The 25,313-nt window shown below is 42.5% G+C and overlaps 1 protein-coding gene across 4 annotated transcripts in view; it reads right to left on the bottom strand.

Moving 5' to 3' along the window:
• Positions 1 to 24,676, bottom strand: part of LOC106565336 (protein polybromo-1) — a 37,041-nt gene extending 12,365 nt beyond the window's left edge. For all 4 annotated transcript variants that reach the window (XM_014132326.3, XM_014132328.3, XM_014132327.3 and 1 more), the window contains exons 1-20: positions 24,535 to 24,676; positions 23,658 to 23,813; positions 20,874 to 20,971; positions 20,504 to 20,651; positions 18,046 to 18,195; positions 17,588 to 17,773; positions 17,160 to 17,258; positions 16,784 to 16,961; positions 16,407 to 16,623; positions 15,991 to 16,132; positions 13,721 to 13,818; positions 12,884 to 13,022; positions 12,426 to 12,563; positions 11,679 to 11,790; positions 9,875 to 10,082; positions 7,353 to 7,656; positions 6,938 to 7,074; positions 6,628 to 6,839; positions 6,282 to 6,464; positions 5,994 to 6,151 (exon numbers count right to left, since the gene is read on the bottom strand). In XM_014132326.3, the coding sequence (XP_013987801.1) occupies positions 5,994 to 6,151; positions 6,282 to 6,464; positions 6,628 to 6,839; positions 6,938 to 7,074; positions 7,353 to 7,656; positions 9,875 to 10,082; positions 11,679 to 11,790; positions 12,426 to 12,563; positions 12,884 to 13,022; positions 13,721 to 13,818; positions 15,991 to 16,132; positions 16,407 to 16,623; positions 16,784 to 16,961; positions 17,160 to 17,258; positions 17,588 to 17,773; positions 18,046 to 18,195; positions 20,504 to 20,651; positions 20,874 to 20,971; positions 23,658 to 23,795 (3,045 nt within the window). In that variant the 5' untranslated portion in view covers positions 23,796 to 23,813; positions 24,535 to 24,676. The remainder of the gene's footprint in view (positions 1 to 5,993; positions 6,152 to 6,281; positions 6,465 to 6,627; positions 6,840 to 6,937; positions 7,075 to 7,352; positions 7,657 to 9,874; positions 10,083 to 11,678; positions 11,791 to 12,425; positions 12,564 to 12,883; positions 13,023 to 13,720; positions 13,819 to 15,990; positions 16,133 to 16,406; positions 16,624 to 16,783; positions 16,962 to 17,159; positions 17,259 to 17,587; positions 17,774 to 18,045; positions 18,196 to 20,503; positions 20,652 to 20,873; positions 20,972 to 23,657; positions 23,814 to 24,534) is intronic.
• Positions 24,677 to 25,313: the final 637 nt, after the last annotated feature.

Genomic DNA, 25,313 nt, shown 5'->3' with positions numbered 1-25,313 from the left:
AATGCTGGTTGAAGAGATTTGCAGACTAACTTCAACAGAAATTATACAAGGACAGGCAGTGTATCTCATTTTACAAATTGACATTACAATATTTAGCAACTGCAGGGCATGGAATTCACTTTTTTTGCCACTTGTCCTTAGGACAAGGACAGATTTTTTGCTTGTCTGAAAGCTCAAGTTACTTGTCCAAAAATAAAAACAATAGTCTGTAACACCATTTTATGATGCAAGGAACCACTTTACAAAATAAAATGCAGTAGTATCTTTTTTTTTACCATAGAGAAAAAGACAAAAAAATATAGGTAACACTATTTGCATATTCAAGCTGCATATTCAACACTGCCCATTTAAGGCTATCTTGGAGGATGGTTGGCCACTCTTGGTAGCCTATGAAATATTGTAACATTACAATTACAACCAAATAATACAATTATTCCCTCCACGGTTTGAAATTAAGGGTGTCCCGTCGTCCTTGGGGCGATAAAAGAAATGTCTAGGACGGTTCAAAACAAGACTCTGGGACAGTTCTAGAAAGACCGATCCCAAATTCATACAATGAGGATGATGCAACAGATCACTGTTTAGCCTTAAAATGTCGATACAGTTTTATTTCTTAATATTATAATGTCAGCAAAGCGCACATGGCTGTAGGCTACATGTGAATTTCCAAAATGAAATTAGAGGGAAAACGGCGTTCTCAAAAGCGCACCACATGTGCAAGCGGTTTCATGTGACAGAGAAGAAAATATTAGTTAGAAATTAAGAAAAAAGGGGTGACCTAAAGATGCATCAACTAGTGTACAATCCTAGTCATATATTACTAATATGACTAGGATTGTACTTTTGGCAACTGGACAATAAAATAAAGTTGATTTGAAAACAAATAAAACAGGAAAGAAATGCTGGTTTCAATGGCATATGAAGGTTTATAAAATTATTTCCTCAACATTTCTATGGTCATCTTTCGGCTAGCCTTGGCTACTTTGAAAAAGTTAAGACATGCTTCAGAAAATGACAAAACGTCCAGGTTTTAAACAATTAAGTTTAGTTTCAAAACGCTGACCGGTGCACAAACAGGCACTGTCTTTCACTCTCCGGTCTTATGACTATTTGATCTGAACAAACAGCGCCCCGAGTTCGTCGATAGAATCAAGCCTTTGGACGTAAATGTTAATTATCCTTCATTATATTTGTCAAAAATGTACGTTTAGCATATATATATATATATATATATATATATATATATATATATATATATATATATATATATATATATATACACACATACATAAATAAAAGGGAACACTTATATATATACATACATACATAAATAAAAGGGAACACTTAAACAACACAATGTAACTCCAAGTCAATCACACTTCTGTGAAATCAAACTGTCCACTTAGGAAGCAACACTGATTGACAATACATTTCACATGCTGTTGTGCAAATGGAATAGACAACAGGTGGAAATTATAGGCAATTAGCAAGACACCCCCAATAAAGGAGTGGTTCTGCAGGTGGTGACCACAGATGGTGCTGGCGGTGCTTTCACTCTAGTGGTAGCATGAGACGGAGTCTACAACCCACACAAGTGGCTCAGGTAGTGCAGCTCATCCAGGATGGCACATCAATGCGAGCTGTGGCAAGAAGGTTTGCTGTGTCTGTCAGCGTAGTGTCCAGAGCATGGAGGCGCAACCAGGAGACAGGCCAGTACATCAGGAGACGTGGAGGAGGCCGTAGGAGGGGAACAACCCAGCAGCAGGACCGCTACCTCCGCCTTTGTGCAAGGAGGAGCAGGAGGAGCACTGCCAGAGCCTTGCAAAATTACCTCCAGCAGGCCACAAATGTGCATGTGTCTGCTCAAACGGTCAGAAACAGACTCCATGAGGGTGGTATGAGGGCCCGACGTCCACAGGTGGGGGTTGTGCTTACAGCCCAACACCGTGCAGGACGTTTGGCATTTGCCAGAGAACACCAAGATTGGTAAATTCGCCACTGGCGCGCTGTGCTCTTCACAGATGAAAGCAGGTTCACACTGAGCACGTGACAGACGTGACAGAGTCTGGAGACGCCGTGGAGAACGTTCTGCTGCCTGCAACATCCTCCAGCATGACCGGTTTGGCAGTGGGTCAGTCTTGGTGTGGGGTGGCATTTCTTTGGGGGGGCCGCACAGCCCTCCATGTGCTCGCCAGAGGTAGCCTGACTGCCATTAGGTACCGAGATGAGATCCTCAGACCCCTTGTGAGACCATATGCTGGTGCGGTTGGCCCTGGGTTCCTCCTAATGCAAGACAATGCTAGACCTCATGTGGCTGGAGTGTGTCAGCAGTTCCTGCAAGAGGAAGGCATTGATGCTATGGACTGGCCCGCCCGTTCCCCAGACCTGAATCCAATTGAGCACATCTGGGACATCATGTCTCGCTCCATCCACCAACGCCACGACTGCACCATAGACTGTCCAGGAGTTGGCAGATGCTTTAGTCCAGGTCTGGGAGGAGATCCCTCAGGAGACCATCCGCCACCTCATCAGGAGCATGCCCAGGCGTTGTGAGGAGGTCATACAGGCACGTGGAGGCCACACACACTACTGAGCCTCATTTTGACTTGTTTTAAGGACATTACATCAAAGTTGGATCAGCCTGTAGTGTGGTTTTCCACTTTAATTTTGAGTGTGACTCCAAATCCAGACCTCCGTGTGTTGATAAATTGGATTTCCATTGATTATTTTTGTGTGATTTTGTTGTCAGCACATTCAACTATGTAAAGAAAAAAGTATTTAATAAGATTATTTCATTCATTCAGATCTAGGATGTGTTATTTTAGTGTTGCCTTTATTTTTTTGAGCAGTATATATATATAAAATATATAAAAAATGCCAAAGGAGGTTGGTGGCACCTTAATTGGGGAGGACGGGCTCGTGGTAATAGCTGGGGCGAAAAAGTATCAAATACATCTACCATGCCATTCACTCCGTTCCAGCCATTATTATGAGCCATCCTTCCCTCAGTAGCCTCCATTGATTTATGTAATTAAACATCTCATAAAAAAATAGTTTGGCTACATTTTCCCCATGTCAGCATTGGTTTGGACATGAGCCTATAGTCAATATGCATATCCCCTATACTTTGACATGTAGGCTTTATGTACATGAAACATTTTAATATAATTCAAACATTGGCCTCTCCGTTCCAATTCTGATCTGAGTAATTGCCTGAGTGATTATATATATATATATATATATTTTTTGACATGTCCATTCGGACAACTTACATCTGTTCTTGTACAATTTTTTTTCTTGTCCTGGACAAGCCTTCATTTTGAGACCTGAACAGTCACAAAAACTGTTAAAACGCTTTGAAAGCAATTCGAATAAATGCAAAAGTTGGAGAATGGATGAAGATATACCCCAAAAAAGTAATCAGATATTGACTGAATGATCGCACATGCACTGGGACTGACAAATAATGGGAAAACATTTTTTTTTTTTTGGGGGGGGTGCACTCATATATACATTTCCTAATGGTATCAGTTTATTTTTATATCCATCTATATACACTGAACAAAATTATAAACACAACATGTAAAGTGTTGGTACCATGTTTCATGACCTGAAATAAAAGATCCCAGAAATGTTCCATACGCACAAATGTGTTTACAACCTTGTTAGTGCGCATTTCTCCTTTGCCAAGATAATCCATCCACCCGACAGGTGTGGCATATCAAGAAGCTGACTAAACAGCATCATTACACAGGTGCACCCTGTGCTGGGGATAATATAAGGCCACTAACATGTGCAGTTGTCACAACACAAAGCCACAGATGTCTCAAGTTGAGGGCGCGTGCAATTGGCATGCGGACTGCAGGAATGTCCACCAGAGAATTTAATGTTCATTTCTCTACCATAAGCCGCCTCCGGCCTCACAACCACAAACCACGTGTGTGGCATCGTGTGGGCGAGCGGTTTGAGTGCCCCATGATAGCAGTGGGGTTATGGTATGGGCAAGAATAAGTTACGGACAACGAACACAATTGCATTATAGTGATGCTAATTTCACAGCACAAAAATACCGTGATGAAATCTGGAGGCCAATTGTGAAGCCTATTTTGTTTAAGGTAGACTACATAACCGAAAGTATGCGGACACCTGCTTGTCGAAAATCTCATTCCAAAATCATGGGCATTAATATGGTGTTGGTACCCTCCTTGCTGCTTTAACAGCCTCCACTCTTCTGGGAAGGCTTTTCACTAGATGTTGGAACATTGCTGCTGGGACTTACTTCCATTCAGCCACAAGAGCATTAATGAGGTCGGGCACTGATGTAGGGCAATTAGGCCTGGCTCGCAGTCTGCGTTCCAATTCATCCCAAAGGTGTACGATGGTGTTGAGGTCAGGACTCTGTGCAGGCCAGTGAAGTTCTTCCACAATGATCGACAAACCATTTATGTACGGACCTCGCTTTGTGCTTTGTGCACGGGGCATGTCATGCTGAAACAAGAAAGGGCCCTTCTCAAACTGTTGCCACAAAGTTGGAAGCACAGAATCGTCTAGGATGTCATTGTATGCTGTAGCATTAATATTTCCCTTCACTGGAACTAAGGGGCCTAGCCGGAACCATGAAAAATAGTCCTAGACCATCATTCCTCCTCCACCAAACTGTACAGTTGGCACTATGCATTGGAACAAGTAACGTTCTCCTGGCATTAGCCAAACCCAGATTTATCCGTCGAACTGGCAGATGGTGAAGAGTGATTCATCACTCCAGAGAACGTGTTTCCGCTGCTACAGACTCCAATGGCGACGAGCTTTACACCACTCCAGCCGACGCTTGGCATTGCGCATGGTGATCTTAGGCTTGTGTGTGGCTGTTCGACTATGGAAACCCATTTCATGAAGCTCAGTTCTTGTGATTACGTTGCTTCCAGAGGCAGTTTGGAACTTGGTAGTGAGTGTTGCTACCGAGGACAGACAATTTTAATTGCGCTGTGTGCTTCAATAAAATGTGTTTATATTTTCGTTCAGTGTATATATATATTTATGCACTTTGCAAATGAACCGAGTGTATTTATACAAATTAGGTACGTGTATATATTATTTGTAACATATACATATATATATATATATCATATATATGTTACAAATAATATATACACGTACCTAATTTGTATAAATACACTCGGTTCATTTGCAAAGTGCATAAATTATGAAATTAACATAAAGGGTTGGAACACGGTTTCAACCACCCAAAACTTGCTCTGTCTAGGCCTACCTGCACTGTCTCGACTGCCTGATAAATGATTGTTAGCACGTTCTGTTGCATAATTCAACAGCAGGATACAAATAGCATTCAATAGCAGGATACCCTTAAAAATCAACATGCTTGGCTCTAGAGGACACCCATCTATACATTTAACATTGTTTGCGAGATCAGACATAATATCAGTATAATCCGAATGTTCATTTTCAGAAGTTGCTTTCATTTCAGAGCATCTAATTTGTAAACATTTCAACTGTATTAAATGATCATTTTTTTCAATTCCACAAAAAAAATGAACACTAATTAAAATAAAAAGTGACTTCTTCTCTTTCTTGTGATGCAAGTGTCGGGACAACAGGCCTACGTTACATTCCAGACAAAGCTTTAGCGTTCTTATAGATGCAACAGAAAGAATGTATTCCATTGAGCCCATTTCAGCAATTACTGGGGTGTGTTTGACAGGTCATTATAAACATCTCCGTAGTCATAACGTTAACGGGAAAAACCGACAGGCACAAGTAAGAGCATGAATGAGTTGCAGGAGTGAAATAAAAGCACCACTCAAACACAGGGAATAGATGGCTGAAGAAGACAGATCCTCAGGTGGGCGGGGCATGCACGTAGCTACAACATTCAGCTAAAATAATGATCCAATAGATGACCATAGAACTGCATACAATCTATGGTCCCGGGGTGTGTATTATCAAAACCGTTCAGATATATAGGATGGCCTTACCTTGACAAACATGACCATGCATTTTGCCAGTATCTTGCTGACTGGTACTTTGTTGAAGTAGTCACTCTTGAAGACCTCTTGCTTGAGGAACTTGCGTGTGGCTAGATGGAAGGTCTCACTAGGCCTGTAGAACCAACAGCCATACAGCCACTTCTCACCTACACACACACACACACACACACACACACACACACACACATTACTGACAGGAGGGAGTGGCAGAAAGCAGTAGGAGTGTGTGTGTGTCTCAAAGCGTGCATGTCTAAACCTGCGTGTTGAGTTGGTTACCTGCTTCGTCCTCCCACAGGCGCTCGATGCAAACGATGTGAGGCTTGAGGTTGGCCTCGGCTGGCTGCACGTAGACACAGTCACCCACGTGGTAGGTGCTGTTCTCAAAGCTGCAGTCCTGACGGTATGTCCTCTCTTGCCCCGCACCTCCCCCAGCTGGGTCCTCAGCCTTCTCCCCCTCCTCTGGAAGTAAATTAGAATATTATTATTATACCTCTCACATTGTATATGCTTCAGACTCTGAGTCAATGTCACATCAATCACCTGCACTGACAATCACACAGAAAGAAATACATGTATTCTACACACGCATACCCGGCCACAATGCCATCACACACTAACACACCTTTGTTCTCCTCCTCCCTCTTCAGTTTGTCCTCCTCTATCTCCTTAGGTACTTTCTCTCTCTTTTCCTGCTCCACGTCATTGTGCAGGTGTTTGGAGGTGTAGCTGAGCGCAGGGGAGAGGAGGATCTCTCCGTTCTTACACAGCTCATCCCGGATCTTTATAAAGAACTGCTGCAGCTCCACCGCATCCTCAAAGATCTCAGAGTCCGTCCTGGGAAGAGACAGGGCAAGGCGAGGGTTCATGGGGGTGGTTCAAGACTCAAAAAAGGTTGGAGAGCAATTCAAAAAGCCTTTCTAATGACTATGTACCTGTGCAGGCGCCTGGCCTTCTCCAGCACATTGAACATGTGCTCCTGGAACACGTCCAGCCTGCGGTAGCGTCCTCGGTCTACGTTGGCCCGGATCACGTCGAAGTTGAGCGGAGGGTTCTCCGGGCTGGTCGGGTCCTGTTGAAGTCAGTTAACATAGTGTTGTTTGTCGTTCAGAAAAACAGTTGCTATTAAAAAAACTCTGAATGACTTTGCTGATATCTTAAACATCAGTTATTTTTAAGAGCATAACTAGGGGCCATATGAGTGCTGAATTATGATAGGTTTTGCCTTTTAGATCACAATGAATAAAATTACAGACAGTGGAGGACCTGATCCTAGATCAGCACTCCTACCCCGAGACACTATGAATACGGCGGCCCCAGGTAGGGTATGGGCGATCCCCTCTCTCTTACCTGGGCAGGGATCTCAGCCAGTGAGTCGCTGTAACACCTCCCCTCCTCGTCCTGGTGCGCCAGCACAGACACAAACAGGTTCCTGATCAGTTCCATGACCACGGGCCCTACAGCAGGGGGAGAGCCGCCTCCCTCCTCCCCTCCCTCCTGCAGCCGCCGGGTATCCAGGAGCACGCGGTGGAGGAGCAGAGCATCGCGGTAGATCAGGGACTCTGGCTCGTTGTAGGTACAGGCGTTGTTGAACATCACTGCAAAGTCTTCCACCAGAGCATCAACGTCCTGGTAACGACCGCCCGCCATGTGGCTGGAGAACAAGAAGATAAGATCATTGCATTTTCAATTGAAACAGGGAGAAACAGATATTTTTTTTGTATATCTTTACTTAATATGGTTTGCTTTATGGACTCGTCATTTATCTCACTTCATTCAAATAGAGCTACAACAACTAATGTTGTATAAATGTAATTATTTATTTGTGGAGGGCAAATCATACTCAAACATCTTTGACGTTGTTGTTATGGTCACTGTTATTTTTGAACTATACTCTTATTTTATTCTATTGAATGAAAGGTTGTTTTTAGTTTTATCAGATCCCAACCGCCACTGATGCAGTTTAAGGAATAAGTGCCCTGCTCAAGGGCACAACACCAGGATATAGTATCTAGGATACTGATACAAGCAACCCTCCAGTTGCTGGCTCACTCCACAACAGCTTTTCCCCGTCGGAGCTGGGATTCAAACAGGGCAACCTTAGTTCCTGGCCCACCTCTCTAACCCCCCAGCAACCTAACCTTTAGCTAGCCACACACTAGTGGTGGAAGGGTCAGCTGTTTGTTCACCAGCACCCACCTGCAATTGCTAATAACCCACCCAACTATATGTAATAAAGTGAAAATCTGAGGCACATACTCAACCCTAATCCGCTAATATAGAAAATGCGCTGTAGGCTACAGTCAGAGACGGCATAAAGATTTGACAGGAGGTGCAGGATTTTCTTACCCGATTTAGATATGGTTCTGCTTATAATCTCCGACATTTTGGTAGGCTATTTGTTAGTCAACTTGTCTATATTAGATACATGCAGCGTCTCTTCTGTCATTATATGTTGCACTAGAAAACCAAATAAACTCTTGCTCACCAGAATGTCATAATACTCTACTTGCACATTCATCTTCTGCACATCTATCACTCCAGTGTTTAATTGCTATATTGTAATTATTTCTCCACTATGGCCTATGTATTGCCTTACCTCCCTTATCCTACCTCATTTGAACACACTGTATATAGACTTTTTCTGTTGTATTATTGACTGTATTTTTGTTTATTCCATGTGTAACTCAGTGTCGTTGTTTGTGTCGCACTGCTTTGCTTTGCCTTGGCCAGGTCGCAGTTGTAAATGAGAACTTGTTCTCAACAAGCCTACCTGGGTAAATAAAGGTGATTTCACCTTAAAAAAAATAATAAGAATTCGATTGAAGCATTCATTCTATCTAGTTGACATTGGTAAAGTTCTCTGTCATCTCTGCTTCTTTCGCAGAGCAAAAGACATTTAGGAGCCGGGGAGAAAAATGCAATGCAAAATGCAACTTAAAAAAATTGAAATATTTACTGTGAAAAATGTCTAAATGACATCAGTTTGACCGGTTGTAAGGAAATAGAATGCTGTGAAAACGACCCAACATGTTTCTGATGAGATTTTAGTTCAGCTTGGATGCATATTTTATGTGGTTGAAATACTATCAGCTTTTATGATGCTGATAAAGATGGCACCTCTACAGACATTATCTAACTGTGCATTCGCATTCTCTCAAGATACTGAAAGAAAGAATTTCTCTCAACTCATGTTCCCAAGTCAAAATCTAGCCTACATTTGGTGTATAGCCTAATTTTACTGTAAGAAATGCTTAATTCTTCAGGAGATAATATTAAGGCTAAGTGAGAGGTTATAGACCTACAGTCAGTGTTCAGATTTCATTTTCCATTTAACCCATCCGAACAGTAGGCTACAGTTCCCTTGACGTGCCATAGGCTTATTTGAAGTCCCCGTCTTGTGACTGAGGGCTATACAAATTCAACAATCACACAACATAGCCAGTACTGCTATCATCCTTTTACCACATCTTTCCAAAACAATACATTTCTGCCCCTCCCTTCTCTTTAGTTTCAACTCTCCATTTCACAGCTTTTCTCTTATTGAATTCAACTCTGACATTGTCCTTCTTGCCTCCGTGAATTGAGGCTTGCTTTTTTTGCCCGTTCCCAAAAGAATTTGTAGACTATTTGGCACGCGTACAGTTAGCCTAAAATAATGAAAGAAAAACCTCAATGTAGCCTAAAAATATAAATTGCACAAGAATGATACATTCGTGGATGTTTTAAGGCATTCTTTTCTCTTTATTCAACCCAACCTTTATCCACACAATATTACATGACCCTAAACCCCCAGATATAAGCGCAGGAACTGCGGGTTATGAGTCAACACGCGCATAGCTACCACACACACAGGTTAGCCTCTAGCTTACCTGCGCAGGCGCTCCATGTCGATGGGCCTCTTGATGGTGGCGTAGTAGTCAGGCAGCTCCGCACGGGAGGGCAGGCGCAGGAAGATGGTGGAGATACGTCGCCCCCTGGCGTCTGTGTAGTTCCTCACAGCGTCATACAGTTCGTTGAGGCGCTGCTGCAGGGGGGTCAGGCACTTATTGGACTTCTTAGGAGACACAGCACTCTTCCCTACAGAGAGAATTCCGTGTAAATGTCATCAAAACAGCAAGATATACAGTTGAAGTCGGAAGTTTACATACTTAGGTTGGAGTCATTAAAACTTGTTTTTCAACCACTCCACAAATTTCTTGTTAACAAACTATAGTTTTGGCAAGTCGGTTAGGACATCTACTTTGTGCATGACACAAGTCATTTTCCAACAGTTGTCTATAGACAGATTATTTCACTTAATCACAATTCCAGTGGGTCAGAAGTTTACATACACTAAGTTGACTGCGCCTATAAACAGCTTGGAAAATTCCAGAAAATTGTGTCATGGCTTTAGAAGCTTCTGATAGGCCAATTGACATCATTTGAGTCATTGGAGGTGTACCTGTGGATATATTTCAAGGCCTACCTTCAAACTCAGTGCCTGTGATTGACATGGGAAAATCAAAAGAAATCAGCCAATACCTCAGAAAAAAAATTGTAGACCTCCACAAGTCTGGTTCATCCTTGTGAGCAATTTCTAAACGCCTGAAGGTACCACGTTCATATGTACAAACAATAGTACGCAAGTATAAACACCATGGGACCACGCAGCCATCATACCGCTCAGGAAGGAGACGCGTTCTGTCTCCTACAGATGAACGTATTTTGCTGCGAAAAGTGCAAATCAATCCCAGAACAGCAGCAAAGGACCTTGTGAAGATGCTGGAGGAAACAGGTACAAAAGTATCTATATCCACAGTAAAACGAGTCCTACATCGACATAACCTGAAAGGCCGGACAGCAAGGAAGATGCCACTGCTCCAAAACCGCAATAAAAAAGCCAGACTATGGTTTGCCACTGCACATGGGGACAAAGATCATACTTTTTGGAGAAATGTCCTCTGGTCTAATGAAACAAAAATAGAACTGTTTGGCCATAATGACCATTGTTATGTTTGGAGGAAAAAGAGGGAGACTTGCAAGCCGAAGAACACCATCCCAACCATGAAGCACGGGGTGGCAGCATCATGTTGTGGGGGTGCTTTGCTGCAGGAGGGACTGGTGCACTTCACAAAATAGATGGAATTATGAGGAAGGAAAATTATGTGGATATATATGAGCAACATCTCAAGACATCAGTCAGGAAGTTAAAGTTTGGTTGCAAATGGGTCTTCCAAATGGACAATTTGTGGGCAGAACTGAAAAAGCATGTGCAAGCAAGGAGGCCTACAAACCTGACTCAGTTACACCAGCTCTGTCAGGAGGAATGGGCCAAAATTCACCCAACTTATTGTGGGAAGTTTGTGGAAGGCTACCCAAAACGTTTGACCCAAGTTAAACAATTTAAAAGGCAATGCTATCAAATACTGATTGTGATGAAATAAAAGCTGAAAGAAATAATTCTCTCTCCTATTATTCTGGCATTTCACATTCTTAAAATAAAGTGGTGATCCTAACTGACCTAAGACAGGGAATTTTTACTAGGATTAAATGTCAGGAATTGTGAAAAACTGAGTTTAAATGTACTTGGCTAAGGTGTATGTAAACTTCCGACGTCAACTGTATATAGCCTATGTTTTCTTGGTATTTTTCGGAAGTAATGTTAAAACGCCCATAGAGAAGAGTCAAACACACTTAGTTTGAGCTTAGGAGATCCCATGTTGTCAGTGTCCTCCTCGGGAGAAGCTCCTAGCTCCTTCCTCTTGTCCTTCACTATCTTCTCCAGGATGCCAGCGTCGTTATAAACCTTCACAGCAAAACAACATCAGAACATGTCACTCAACCCTCCTTTTTGTTGTAAATTTAGCCCAGGGTTGTGTTCATTAGGGAATACAATAGACAACATTCAGTTTCTTACTGGACAAGTTCAGGTAGTCAGTCCCACCCAGTTTTATGCCTACTAGGGATATAGTTTTATGCCTACTAGGGATATGGCAAATTGAAAAAAATTAACGTTTAAACTGACATTTTTCTTCCCCCCCCAATCGGTTTTCTGTTATAACGATGAGAAAAAAAATAAAAGAAATCCATGTGAATTCACAATGCCAGCAATTGTTCGGGTCTCACGGTGTGTCATAGCGAGCTAGCGAGGGATGGCGAGAGAGGGGAGGGGCACAGTACAGGCAGGTCGGCCACCCGGCAGACAGTCAGACCGTGCACTAGACCTACCTAACGACAATCAAAAGCTGTATCTTGCAATGTAATAATCTCGCAATGTCTTGCAACTTCAGTAAAGCAGGGCCTTTCATCAATGAATAGCCGAGGATACTGAATGAGCGATATACTCTGTGAGAGCAAATTGTTGTATCTGCGCATGTGCTCCGGTTCGCTTCAAACTGTTCACAGCGACATGGCCCTGTGAGTGATTGGCTGTGGTCCTACCTGAGATCCCTCCTCGTTGTAGTGACGTGCATTGCGGAACATCAGCCTCATGTCGTCCATCAGGGCTTCTTCAGTGGCGTAGCGCTTTGAGCGGACGTTGTGCTCGATGGTCTTAAGGTCCATGGGCTCCAGGATCACCTGATAGTAGGGAGGAATTAGGATCATAGATTAGTCGATCCACGGCATCTGTATCGATTCCAACAATGGGGAATAAAAATAAAAATTCCAAGATATTTTCCATCGGTGAACCCGAGATATGCGTTTCAAATAAACAAGATTCTGCTTGGATATAAAATATGTGTGGTGTTTCCCCACTGCAATAGGATATGTCTACTACACCAGACTACATTTTGTCATGGAAAGTAAGATTTGTACGTTTAAAGAAAAACGTTGATTAATTGACCCTAGCAACCACCAACTAGTGGACTGTGAAAGCCTTGTGTTGAACTCATATCTACCTTGTAGTAGTCTTGGTAGTCCTTCTTGGAGGGCTTGACCATGAACAGATCACAAAGCCTCCGGTTGGTCCCTGCCTCTCTGGCTTCAGTCACTGCAGCATACAGTGCCTTCATACGGTTCTTCATGTTCTTCTTATGGCTGCAGGGAAAGAGAAGCCTGGGTTAGTAAAGTTACTTTTTTGTTAAATATAAAATATGTATAAACGCAATATTAGCCAACACAAGTTGTCAGGATAGCGAATTAATGCTTTATAGATTTGATTAAAAAAACCTGGCCGCCTGTAGGCAACTTGAGTTGCAAGTGTTGCAGATCTACTAAGCCTGACAAAGGGTCAACTTATAACACAGGAGGCTGCTGAGGGAAGGACAGCTCATAATATAGGCTGGAATGGCGTCAATGGAATGGTAAACACATGGAAACCATGTGTTAGATGCGTTCGATACCATTCCATCCATTCCGTTCCAGCCATTACTACATTTTTACATTTTAGTCATTTAGCAGAGGCTCTTATCCAGAGCGACTTACAGTAGTGAATGCATACATTTCATACATTTTTTCCCGTACTGGTCCCCCGTGGGAATCGAACCCACAACCCTGGCATTGCAAACACCATGCTCTACAAACTGAGCCACATCATGCTCTACCAACTGAGCCCGTCCTGCACAATTAAGGTGCCAATAACCTCCTGTAACTTATAAGCATGAGGGCAGCTGTTGTAGATAGACACAGAAATCGAGAATGAAAGTGATAGGTGGTTGACTTGGTGTGCGATGGTAACAATGGCATCTATGTAGACGTGGAAGGAAAGAGAACGAGAGAGAGAGAAGTGGTCCTACCTTTTCCTCTTGGTGGCACTGCCAGTTCCTGTGTCAGAGGACAGAATGCTGTCCTGTTCCTCTTCGTCACCTCTCCTCAAAAGCTCCCTCTTCTTAAGCTGCAAAGCATTCATTACATACTGCATTTAAAACAATAGTGTACTACTCACCATTCAGTCTTAATTATTTTGTATACAGCACAGGAGGTTGGTGGAACCTTAATTGGGGAGGACGGGCCCGTGGTAATGGCTGGAGTGGAATAAGTGGAATGGTATCAAAAACATGGTTTCCATGTGCTTGATGCCATTCCATTAACTCCGTTCTGGCCATTATTATGAGCCACCCTCCCCTCAGCAGCCACCACTGTTATACAGAAACTCTACCAGAAGTAGCATTTTTATGTCTTGTACTCCTACAGTTGCAGTCCCAACCCACCACCAGAAAGAAATCCTACCAGTGAACTCTGAACTACAGTTTAATATATTCAGCTCTTACCCTAAACCAGGGCTCTCCAAACTTGTTCCTGGAGAGCTACCGTCCTGTAGGTTTTTTCTCTAACCCCAATCTAGCGCACCCGATTCTAATAATTATCTGTTTGATAAGCTATACAGTGGCTTATGAAAGTATTCACCCCCTTGGCATTTTTCCAATTTTGTTGCCTTACAAACTGGAATTAAAATTAATTTTGGGGGGGTTTGTATCATTTGATTTACACAACATGCCTACCACTTTGAAAATGCAAAATATTTTTTATTGGGAAACAAACAAGAAACAAGACAAAACAACTGAAAACTTGAGCATGCATAACTATACAGCCCCCCCAAAGTCAATGCTTTGTAGAGCCACCTCTTGCAGCTGCAAGTCTCTTGGAGTATGTCTCTATAAGCTTGGCACATCTAGCCACTGGGATGTTTGCCCATTCTTCAAGGCAAAACTGCTCTAGCTCCTTCAAGTTGGATGGGTTCCGCTGTTGTGCAGCAATCTTTAAGTCATACCACATATTCTCAATTGGATTGAAGTCTGGGCTTTGACTAGGCCATTCCAAGACATTTAAATGTTCCCCTTAAACCACTGGAGTGTTGCTTTAGCAGTATGCTTAGGGTCATTGTCTCAAATCTCTGGAAGACAAACAGGTTTCCCTCAAGAATTTCCCTGCATTTAGCGCCATCCATCATTCCTTCAATTCTGACCAGTTTCCTCAGTCCCTGCCGATGAAAAGCATCCCCACAGCATGATGCTGCCACCACCACCATCCCAACAGTGAAGCATGTTCTCAGGATGATGAGAGGTGTTGGGTTTGCGCCAGACATAGCGTTTTCCTTGATGGCCAAAAAGCACAATTTTATTCTCATCTGACCAGAGTACCTTCTTCCATATGTTTGGGGAGTCTCCCACATGCCTTTTGGCAAACATGTTTTCTTATGTTTTTTTCTGGCCACTCTTCCGTAAAGCCCAGCTCTGTGGAGTGTATGGCTTAAAGTGGTCCTATGGACAAATAATCCAATCGCTGCTGTGGAGCTTTGCAGCTCCTTCAGGGTTATCTTTGGTCTCTTTGTTGCCTCTCTGATTAATGCCCTCCTTGCCTGGTCTGTGGGTTTTGGTGGGCAGCTCTCTTGGCAGGTTTGTTGTGGTGTCATATTCTTTACATTTTTTAATAATGGATTTAAATGGTGCTCCGTGGGATGTTCAAAGTTTCAGATATGTTTTTATAACCCAACCCTGATCTGTACTTCTCCACAACTTTGACCCTGACCTGTTTGGAGAGCTCCTTGGTCTTCATAGTGCCGCTTAGTGGTGTTGCAGACTCTGGGGCCTTTCAGAACAGGTGTGTATATATACCGAGATCATGTGACACTTAAATAAAGTCCACCTGTGTGCAATCTAACTAATTATGTGACTTCTGAAGGTAATTGGTTGCACCAGATCTTATTTAGGGGCTTCATAGCAAAGGGGGTGAATACATGCGCACGCACCACTTTTCCATTTTTTATTTTGTAGAATTTTTTGAAACATGTTATTTTTTTCATTTCACTTCATCAATTTGGACTATTTTGTGTATGTCCATCACATGAAATCCTAATAAAAATCTATTTAGATTACAGGTTGTAATGCAACAAAATAGGAAAAACGCCAAGGGGGTGAATACTTTTGCAAGGCACTAGATCAGGTTAGTTACAACTGGGGTTGGAGTGAAACTCTACAAGAGGGTAGGTCCCCAGGAACAGGGTTGGAGAGTCCCCTCCTAAACCAACAGCATAAAGGGCAAACAAGATCCAAGTCCCTCTACTGACCAGCAGGATCTGCTGTAGCCGGAGGGCCCGTTTGGAGATGCCTGAGGTGGGCACGTTGTAGCACTTGGCGTTCTCAAACATCAGAGTAAGGTCAGAGTCCATCTGCTCCACGCTCTCGTACTCCCCATTCTTCATCTTCTCCCTGAGACAGGGACAAAGAAGTTCATCATTCACTGAATGGATGGGTTTTACATACATCCAAAATAGCATCAGGAGCTGGACAAAAACAAGGTCCATAGAGTTTTGCTGCTTGCAAAAAAAAGGAGAATAAAAAAACAAACAAAAAAATTGCATTTGGGAGCAGCAACACTGAGCGGACATTCTCTTTTTCATCATTGACTGACGTTAGCTACACGGACACCAACTCTCCATGTACAGTGCCTATAGGACGATGTACTATAGTAGCCTATTACTACCTGATCTGCTGCAGGGCGATGGGCTGTTTGATCTGCTGGTAGTAGTCAGGGTATTCTTTCCTGGAGGGCAGCTGGAGGAAGGGTTCAGAAAGGAGCGGTCCCTGGCTGTTCCTGCCCCCCCTCACAGCCTCGTACAGCTGGAACACTGGGTTACCCATGTCCATACTGGAGCTCAGGCACTCCGCCTCAGACTCACCCTCGTCATAATGCACAGAGCCTGGAACACATGATACACAGAGGTGCACACATTTACAAAATCACACATACTTAACCACACCGTAATAACATAAAGCTATGAAGAGGGCTTGGCCTCAAAGACTCAACAATTAAAATCTGGTTAGTGTGTGTGTGCGCGTTTGTAGTGTTGACAAACTCACCAGAGAGCAGGGCGTCCTCATCATTCTCTGAGCCGTACTGCAAAGCCAGGGTGATGGCAGAGAAACGGTCTCCCTGGGCTGACCTCCGGTTCTTGATGCGGACACTGGTCTTAGTGGGCTCAGCATGGTCTATCTCAGTCTTTCTCTGGATGAAGACCTTCTTGATGATGTTAGCATCCTTGACATCAAATAAGGAAGCGTTGAGATTAGTGTGCTTCTATAACATCTACAAGTTGTAGACATGCAGGAAAATCTTGAGCACAACATAGCTCTACTGAAACTAGACTTTCCGCACAACTACTCACAAGAACATAAGATACCAATAGGTAAATGTTGTATAAAATATATCCTATGCCATATAGGAGGATAAATATACCTTAAAAACCTGAGATCCTGGTTCATTGTATGTTTTTGCATTTTTCACCAGAAGGTCAACATCCTTAGCCATGCCGGTGACACTTTTGTAGTATCCAATCTGACAAAGATTCACAAAATATCATGGTTAGGTTACAGAGTTACATTTTAGTTATTTAGCAGACGCTCTTATCCAGAGCGACTGACAATAGTGAGAGTATAAATGTTCATACTGGTCCCCATGGGAATCGAACCCACAACCCTGGTGCTGCAAGCGCCATGCTCTACGAACTGAGCTACACAGGACACATATGATATCTTATATAATTACACAAAATAACAAATGATATCAAGTAGGCCTATATTCATGTGTTTATGTATTAATACGCTTAACCAATTAGATGTCAGTCATTTCTACACAAATTGCAATGCGTCAGGTGAATAGGATACCTGTATTCTCTGAGTGATGGCTCTCAGATCAAGGGGCTCCTTGATAACGGCATAGTAGTCTGGGTAGTGCACTTTGGAAGGCAGCTTCTGGAAGAGCTCACTGATGACCCTTCCTGAGGGGTCCGTGTATGACACTACAGCATCTAGCAGCTGCTCCAAAACCTCCTTCAGGCAGCTCGGTGGGGTCTGTAGATCAGCGCATACAGGAACAACCACAAGCTATGATCCCACGCACATCCAGTACTTATGGAACTTGAGTTGCAAGTGTCAACAATGAGTAAACTTAGCTTGAGGGTAGATGTTGTAGACACAGAAGAGGTGAGAATAAAAGGTATATGTACTTGACTTAACATGATGTAGATTGTCCATGATAGATAGACATGCAAAGCAGGAAGGAGCAAAAAGATCATGATATATAGAGGTAAAAATGGATTTGTCAGATGATCTTTAATCTTTACCTCATCTTCAGTGAAGAGAGCAGGATTATCTAGGATGTCTTCACCATCATCGTCATCTTCATCACCATCCCCTGGCTGAACAAACTCATTCCTGGTGTGGACATAGAGTTCCCACAGCCTGCAGGCCTCTTGGTACTCCACACCATCAGCCTGACAAGTCAGAGATAAAAACGGGGTTTCCGTTAGCCGGTAATTGCTGGCTTTTGGCCAGTAAAAAAAACAAAAGGCAAATAAATAAAATTGTTGCCGGCCAAATTGATCCGGGAGGAAAAAAACAACAGTAGGCAAGCTATCAGCACGTCACCCGCCACTTTAGCTGGAGGCAGTATGCATTTTGAAAACATCGTTTGAAACCTGAATGTTTTACTTCATTTTATGAGGCATGTCCTACCTTGCTTGAAAATCCAAACAAAGAAATGTGTGGCCAATTATTTTATAAAGACTTGTTTCAAGTTTGGGGAAGCATACAATTTATCCTACCACTTCTTCCGATCTGCATGCCAGTTATGATTTTCATATGCGCATTTCCGTTTCATTTCAATAATAACGTTTTTCTTCTCAAAATCATTGTCACGTTAAATCAGAAAAATCTTAATTATAATGATAAAAATATAAAAAAGTTGAAACTCCGCTAATGCGACAGCATTAGCATCTGCCATATGGACACATTATACACTGTGATCCTTGGCGGCTAAATAGCCTAAATGAGCGCATGGAACTCACTATGGCCAATGCATCTGGTGGCCTATAACTTATTGTCAACCAAGTAAAATTACATAAAGCTGACAAAGAAAACATACTAATGGAAATTCCAGTTCTTTCAATCACATTCATCTCTCTACTCAGCCCGTCTGCCTCCCTTTCCTATCTGTCTTGACTGGAGCTATTATTGCTAGTGAAGTGCAACATTGTATCAAATCAATCAACTGGATCCAGCCTGAAGTGGTTTCTAGCTAACTTGCAACCTTGTATCTACCAGCCTATTACAGCCCTCAGACAGCTGTTTTTGCAAAAGAGAAAGGTATTTTATGACTTTTCCACTGAGGCTTGGTGATTCTTTTCAAATAGCCTAATAGTTCCTCACAATAGGCCTATCATTCGCAATGGATGTAAAAAAGTTAATAAAACAATTGACTTACTGTGTGGGATGAAGAAAAAAAATTACTGAGAAGCTTGGTTTATTAGTAGTGGATGTGGTAAGTTAAGACAAGCAGAAAACATCTCCAAATGGGCACTTTCCTACATTTGTGCGCAGCAGGCCAGGTAGGCTACTTCTATGCTTGCTCCCTCAACATTAACAAGACAGAGAAACCAGACCCATGCTCATTGCTCACATGGAGCACTCCAAACAAAAGACGATGAAAAAATGATAGTTATGAAATAAACCTAAACTTATTTCTCACAAGTGTAGCAGGTTGTGAACTCTGCAAAACACATTTCCACTACAATAATGAGAATGGTAAATGACTGTAGGCCTAATTAGTAATACAATGCATTAACAGAAATTAATGTAATCAAATGATGGGCATTAACGGTATAATTACTACTCGTGACACATGTAAGGGGGAATTGATAAAAATAAACAATTCACACAATGAAACAGCAAAAGAATTGTCAGGAGACAGCGCATTCTGGAGAGCTGAGAGCTTGCATTCTGGAGAGAGATTTTTATTTATTTCACCTTGATTTAACCAGGTAGGCTAGTTGAGGCACAAGATGTGCCTATAGTCTATCTTTGTCACACACCCCTCCCCTTCTTCTTGTCTCAATATTTTAAATCTTCACACATATCTTAGATGCTTTTCACTGACAGCCGCAACTCAATAAAATCAGCTAGGCCTTTTGCCACCTATGAAAGACTTCCTCAAATGCCATTTCTCTCTTGTTCTATTGATTTTCATACCAACTTTCTTTTGTTGTCCAGAAGCCAAAGGTACAATCCTAGTCATATTAGCAACCCGTCCTAGTTGTTGCATCTTTAGTCACCCTCTTTCTAAGGAGATTTTCATCTCGGTCATATACTGCTAGCATCAGGTGCACTGTTTAGAATTGCATTTAGGCAAACGTTTGAAAGTGACGTTTTATTGGCTGCTTCATTACAGGAATTGAATGTTCTGTTAAGATGAATTACCATAATGTAAATGTTATTTCTGTCATTCTGAGCACCGGGGGTAGACGCCCTAATGGGTTACGAACCCAATGCATATGGGTCCGGTACATTTCTCAAAATCGCCAGTAAATTTAAATCTTCCCGGTCATGTTGTCCGGCACCACATTATCCTAACGGAAACCCTGATATAAAAGCATTAATAACCTGCTGTGTCTAAAGGATGTGTTTCCTACTAGTCAAAGACTAACAAGGTTTGTTATCACAAAATGTAATAGCACAAAGTACAACACAATCAAGTTTTCAATCGATTTTCATCTTAGACTTCAATCCACATAGTGTGTGTGTCACCTTATAGTAGGTCTTGGCGTTGTTGAACATGAGCTGGAAATCAGCAGTGAGCTGCTCCACATCTTGGTAGTCCTCTGACTTGAGCTTCTGCTGGATCTTGGTCATGTCTATGGGCTGGGACACCACCTCATAGTAGTCTGGCTGTTTCCTGGGGGAGGAATAGGCAGAGATAAGTCACCTGGGGGCTTTTCCTCTACATTTAGTCTATGGTCATTTGGCACCAAATATCAGAAAATGGGTTGCGAAAGGGAGGGACTACATGGACTTGTCCAATGACAAATGCTAGTTAACTTAAGTTTTCTGCTGCAAATTTTTGTTATGGTCCTCGCTAATGAACATGACCCATCTCTCGTTATACATGCTAGCTTACCTTCTCTTTGGTACCCTGATGAACAGCTCACAAAGCAGCCTTCCCTGGTCGTCCTTGTGGTCCCTGACAGTGTTGTACACCTCATGGCACACAGCAATCTGTTGAACACAAAACATGATCTAATAATGTGTGTCAAAGCAAGTTACAGTAGACAAGTCGGTGTTTGGGATACTTGGATTCACTGCATCACACAAATAAAACATGGCAAACCTGACCAAGAGTAAAACAAGGATGTTGATAAAGATAACCACAAGCTTTATCAGGGGGATAGTTAGGGTGGGTTCCTAAATTCACTCTGGAGTGTCAGACTGCACCCTCTGCGTTCGTAAATTAAGAGCGTTGTCCGATTGTCCATTCGTAAATTCAGTACATTTCGCTCTCGGAGCGTTCAGAGCGCACACTGGATGCTCTGGCCGAGGAGCAGGGTTGATCCGAGGGTTCTGACCTCACAACATTAGTTAGTCAAGAGCCCAAGCTATCTAAATCTGGCTAGCTTCTTCCAAACACAAATGAGAGAACACCTCACGCTTCACTATTTTACTCGCCCTAGCAGAGCTGGTTAGACTGTTTACATGTTATCTGTGCTGTTTGCAACAATTTGATTCAGTTTTTTTGCAGACGTTTACTGATGTCTGTCGAATTCAAATGGGTTTTACCTTAATTTCTCAGAACAAGAATAGACTGACGAGTTTCAGAAGAAAGTTCTTTGTTTCTGGCCATTTTGAGCCTGTAATCGAATCCACAAATGCGGATGCTCCAGATACTCAACTAATCTAAAGAAGGACAGTTTTATTGCTTCTTTAAATCAGAACAGTTTTCATCATGATAACCTTGGATTAGCTAGCACAATGTGCCACTGGAACACAGGAGTGATGCTTTATGTTATTTTCACATTAATGTGTCACATCAGTTTGCAAACAATGTAAAAATAATAATTGAGTTAATAAATCTGCATACAAACATGGTCTCTTTTTTGCTTCCTTGAGTAAGGCATCTCCAAAATACACACGTTTCAGCCTAGCTTTCTGTGGTAGTGGGGCAGCCAGCGGAAAATACAGAGCGTAGGGGTTGGTAATGTTCTCTAGTTGTGCCGTAATTGGCTCAGTGTTCTGTCCCCATGAGTGACACGTCACCGCAAAATTCAAGCCCCTTGGGTGCTGCCATAGATTGACATTAGAAGTGTGCATCCAAGAAGGCTCAAGGTCACTTGTCACAGATAAATATCTACCGTAGCATTGATTGGACTGATCATGTCAACATCATACTTTCAAAATCTTAGCTAGCAAGCTAGACAAGCAGTCATCATGAATCAAGTCGACAATCTACTGGGAAATCCTTTTCAGTCCTTCTCATATGAAGAGAAATTATAGATAAAACGTATCGGTGCTCATCTAACATTGGACATGAACATTACACAACAAGTTGGAAATCGCAAATTCAGCAATGAGTGGTTTGGAAGGAATCAGTGGCTAACTGCAAGCGGTGCAAAGCAATCACTTGTCTGCTATTCAGTGGAGTGGGTGTGTAGTCCAAGTCTGGGTTTACCGGTCTCTTTTCCAAGCTTAAAACGGACAAACATTCACATAACACCATGGGCCAGAAAAGGTTGAATACATTGGCCATGGTGTCAATCCAGCATGACTTATGCCATGTTCAAAACAACTGGAAAATCTGAGACCAGTGAGTTCAAGACAACTGGGAACTCTGAAAAAAAATAGCTCCAACTGGGAAAATACGTTTTGAACGGTCACCCAACTCGGAATTACAAGTTGAGAACTCGGGCCTCTTCTAGAGCTCCGACCTGAAGATCACCGACGTTTCGACCTTGTCCCCCCCAGAGTTCCCAGTTGTCTTGAAAGCACCATAAATCCAGAGAATGTCACACTTTGATGACAAAATATGCCCACAAGAAGGGCCGCCGCACCACCTTCCTCTTCAAGTGAGCCCAGAACAACAAGGTTATTCCAAAAATGTATTGTATGCTGCTGCATAATGATGTAATATGCCAGGGAGATATGTATACTGTAGCTAAGAAAGTAATACTACGTGTATGTTGTGTAGTAAGCTGATAGTAGCTCATGTGCCTCACCCTAATTAATTTGGTCCCTTTCCCCCCTCTTAACTTAGCCTACTGTTGTGACTTGGTGGTGCACATGTAGCCTATAGCCTGTTTTAGAGAAATGTAATCACTGAATATTTTAAGAGCTTTCATTGTCTGCTTATATGCATCCTACAGTTCTGACTTGGTGGACAGGGAGAATACTGTAAGAACGGCCCATGTTCTGAATTCTGTCACTGTACATTTCAAAAGGGCTGAAAAAAAGTTGTTGATTACGTCCATCCTAGCTTGCTCAAATAACGTCTTCATCAAAATTAGGCATTACCTCTTTTCCGCTCGTCGTTCCCTTATGCCATAGTTTGTACATCTCAATTGTCAATAGAAACCACATTTGTTTAAGCAAGTCAGCCATATCAGCTATGTTTTTTTAAGGGCAGTAAATGAGGCTGAATGAACTGTTTTGCTGCCAGACAAGGCACTGCTGATAGCCAGGTGTAGCGGTGGTAAGGATTCACTCCATGGTGCTGAAAAGAAAGCGCTGCTGTTGGGACAGCTTTATTTAGGACCTAAAAGTTTGTGGCCACCGTTTGTCACCTTGCAATTAATGTATTGTTTAGTGGCTTTGCTGGCATGCATAAAAATAATGGGGGGAGTTTGCCCCACCAAGATTTACATGCTAAAATCGCCACTGCATCAGTGCTAGAAGAGTAAGAAATTCAACTCACAGGATCTACCGTAGGAACATTAGAGGGTCTTCTCCTCTTTCGCCCGCTTCCAGGAGTGGAGGAGGAGGCATCGTCAAAGTCCCCTCCGCTCACACTACTACTGGATGGAGAGATGGCCCTTCTCCTTTTCGAACTCATTGGTATAACTGATGGTACCTTCAAAACAACACACACAAATACCGTTAGCTTGCTGGCTAAGTAACTATCCAATTTTTATAATATTATAAACACTGACTAGAATTGTAACGTTACATAATGAAGTATTTTATTATAATTCGTTTATTTAACTAGGAAAGTCAATTAAGAAAAAAATGATTTACAATGACGGCCTACAAAGAGACAGAGTCCCGCAGGGACCAGGGCTGGGATTAGAAATAAAATGTACTGTACACTAGTAGGACAAAACACACATCACGACAAGACAGACACCACAACACTAGCTACATAAAGAGAGACCTAAGACGACAACACAGCATGGCAGCAAAACAACACCAACGTAGCAACATAACACGGTAGCAACATAACACGGTAGCAACACACACATTGAGAGAGATTAACTCTGAAAAGCATTTAAACACGTCCGTGTTAACTTTATCTGGCTACCGGTAACGTTAGCTAGGTAGCGGCTAGTTATCAAACATGGGAAAATTGGATCTTCGACGTAGAATATTAGCTAGTTTATCTAGCTAACAATCTGCGGATAAATACAGTTAGCAGTAACGTTGTTAGCTAGCTAGATGACTAAGTAACTTACAAAGGCAAGCGCCTAAAATTTAAACGTTCGCTAAACCGTAAAAAATAGAACTAGCTTGCTAACAAGCTAGTTGTAATGTTACTTTGATAAACAAATTTAAAGCAAAATACAAACCCGGCTTACCTGAATTGTAGTATATTTCCCTGAGCAAAATTGTTTCGTTAAAAAGTCAATTCATTCGAAACGTTAGCTTGTCAAGCTCCTCCCCCCGTGGCAGTATATTGCCGGATGTGACCCTATAAAGCTGCGATCCATTTGGAAAAAGTGGAGGCGGCTCGGACTTGAAAGGGTATCAAGCGCATGAAGCGAGGCTGTGGGTGGTGGTTGAAAGAGCGCGCTTGTTTGAAATGGAAAAGCGTCGTGGTAGCTTTTGATAAAGAAGAACATCAAGATGAAGCAGCTGCTTTATAAGTGGGATGCGCTGTTGAGCGCTACATCCCGAGGGGTTAATGCTGATTGTTCGGAGATTGTGACAGCCGGTTAAATGGCGTCCCTTGAGAAGGCAAGAACACGATATATGTCAGGACAAATGCAGTATTATCATAAGGGGACATATACTTGGAATATGGAGGGAGAAAGAGGCAGAGGAGATCTAAGAGCAAGGGAGGAAGAGGGTGAGCTTGAGTCCGTTAAAAATGGCGGGAAAAAGTGAGATGGTTTGTTCAAGAAGAAAGTAGTAAGCAGAGTGAACTAAAGACAGGAGGAGAAATGGAAGTGAATGAGGGCGAAGTATCGGAGGTGGTAGATGTGGTGAAGTTCTCGGAGCCTGAGGCTTGCACCAAGGGTTAGGATAAAGATGAGCCTGTGAAAGTAGGAGTGACTTTTTTTTGAAAAAGTGGACCCTTGCCTTTTGGCTGATCCATTTGTGGTTTCAGGGTGGGTGAAAACAGAGTTGGGTGCTG

This window comes from Salmo salar, chromosome 12 (assembly GCF_965601325.2).
Source record: "Salmo salar chromosome 12, fSalSal1, whole genome shotgun sequence".
Taxonomy (NCBI): domain Eukaryota; kingdom Metazoa; phylum Chordata; class Actinopteri; order Salmoniformes; family Salmonidae; genus Salmo; species Salmo salar.
The sequence above is the reverse complement of the archived record's forward strand: the minus strand, read 5'-3'. Positions and strand labels throughout refer to the sequence as shown.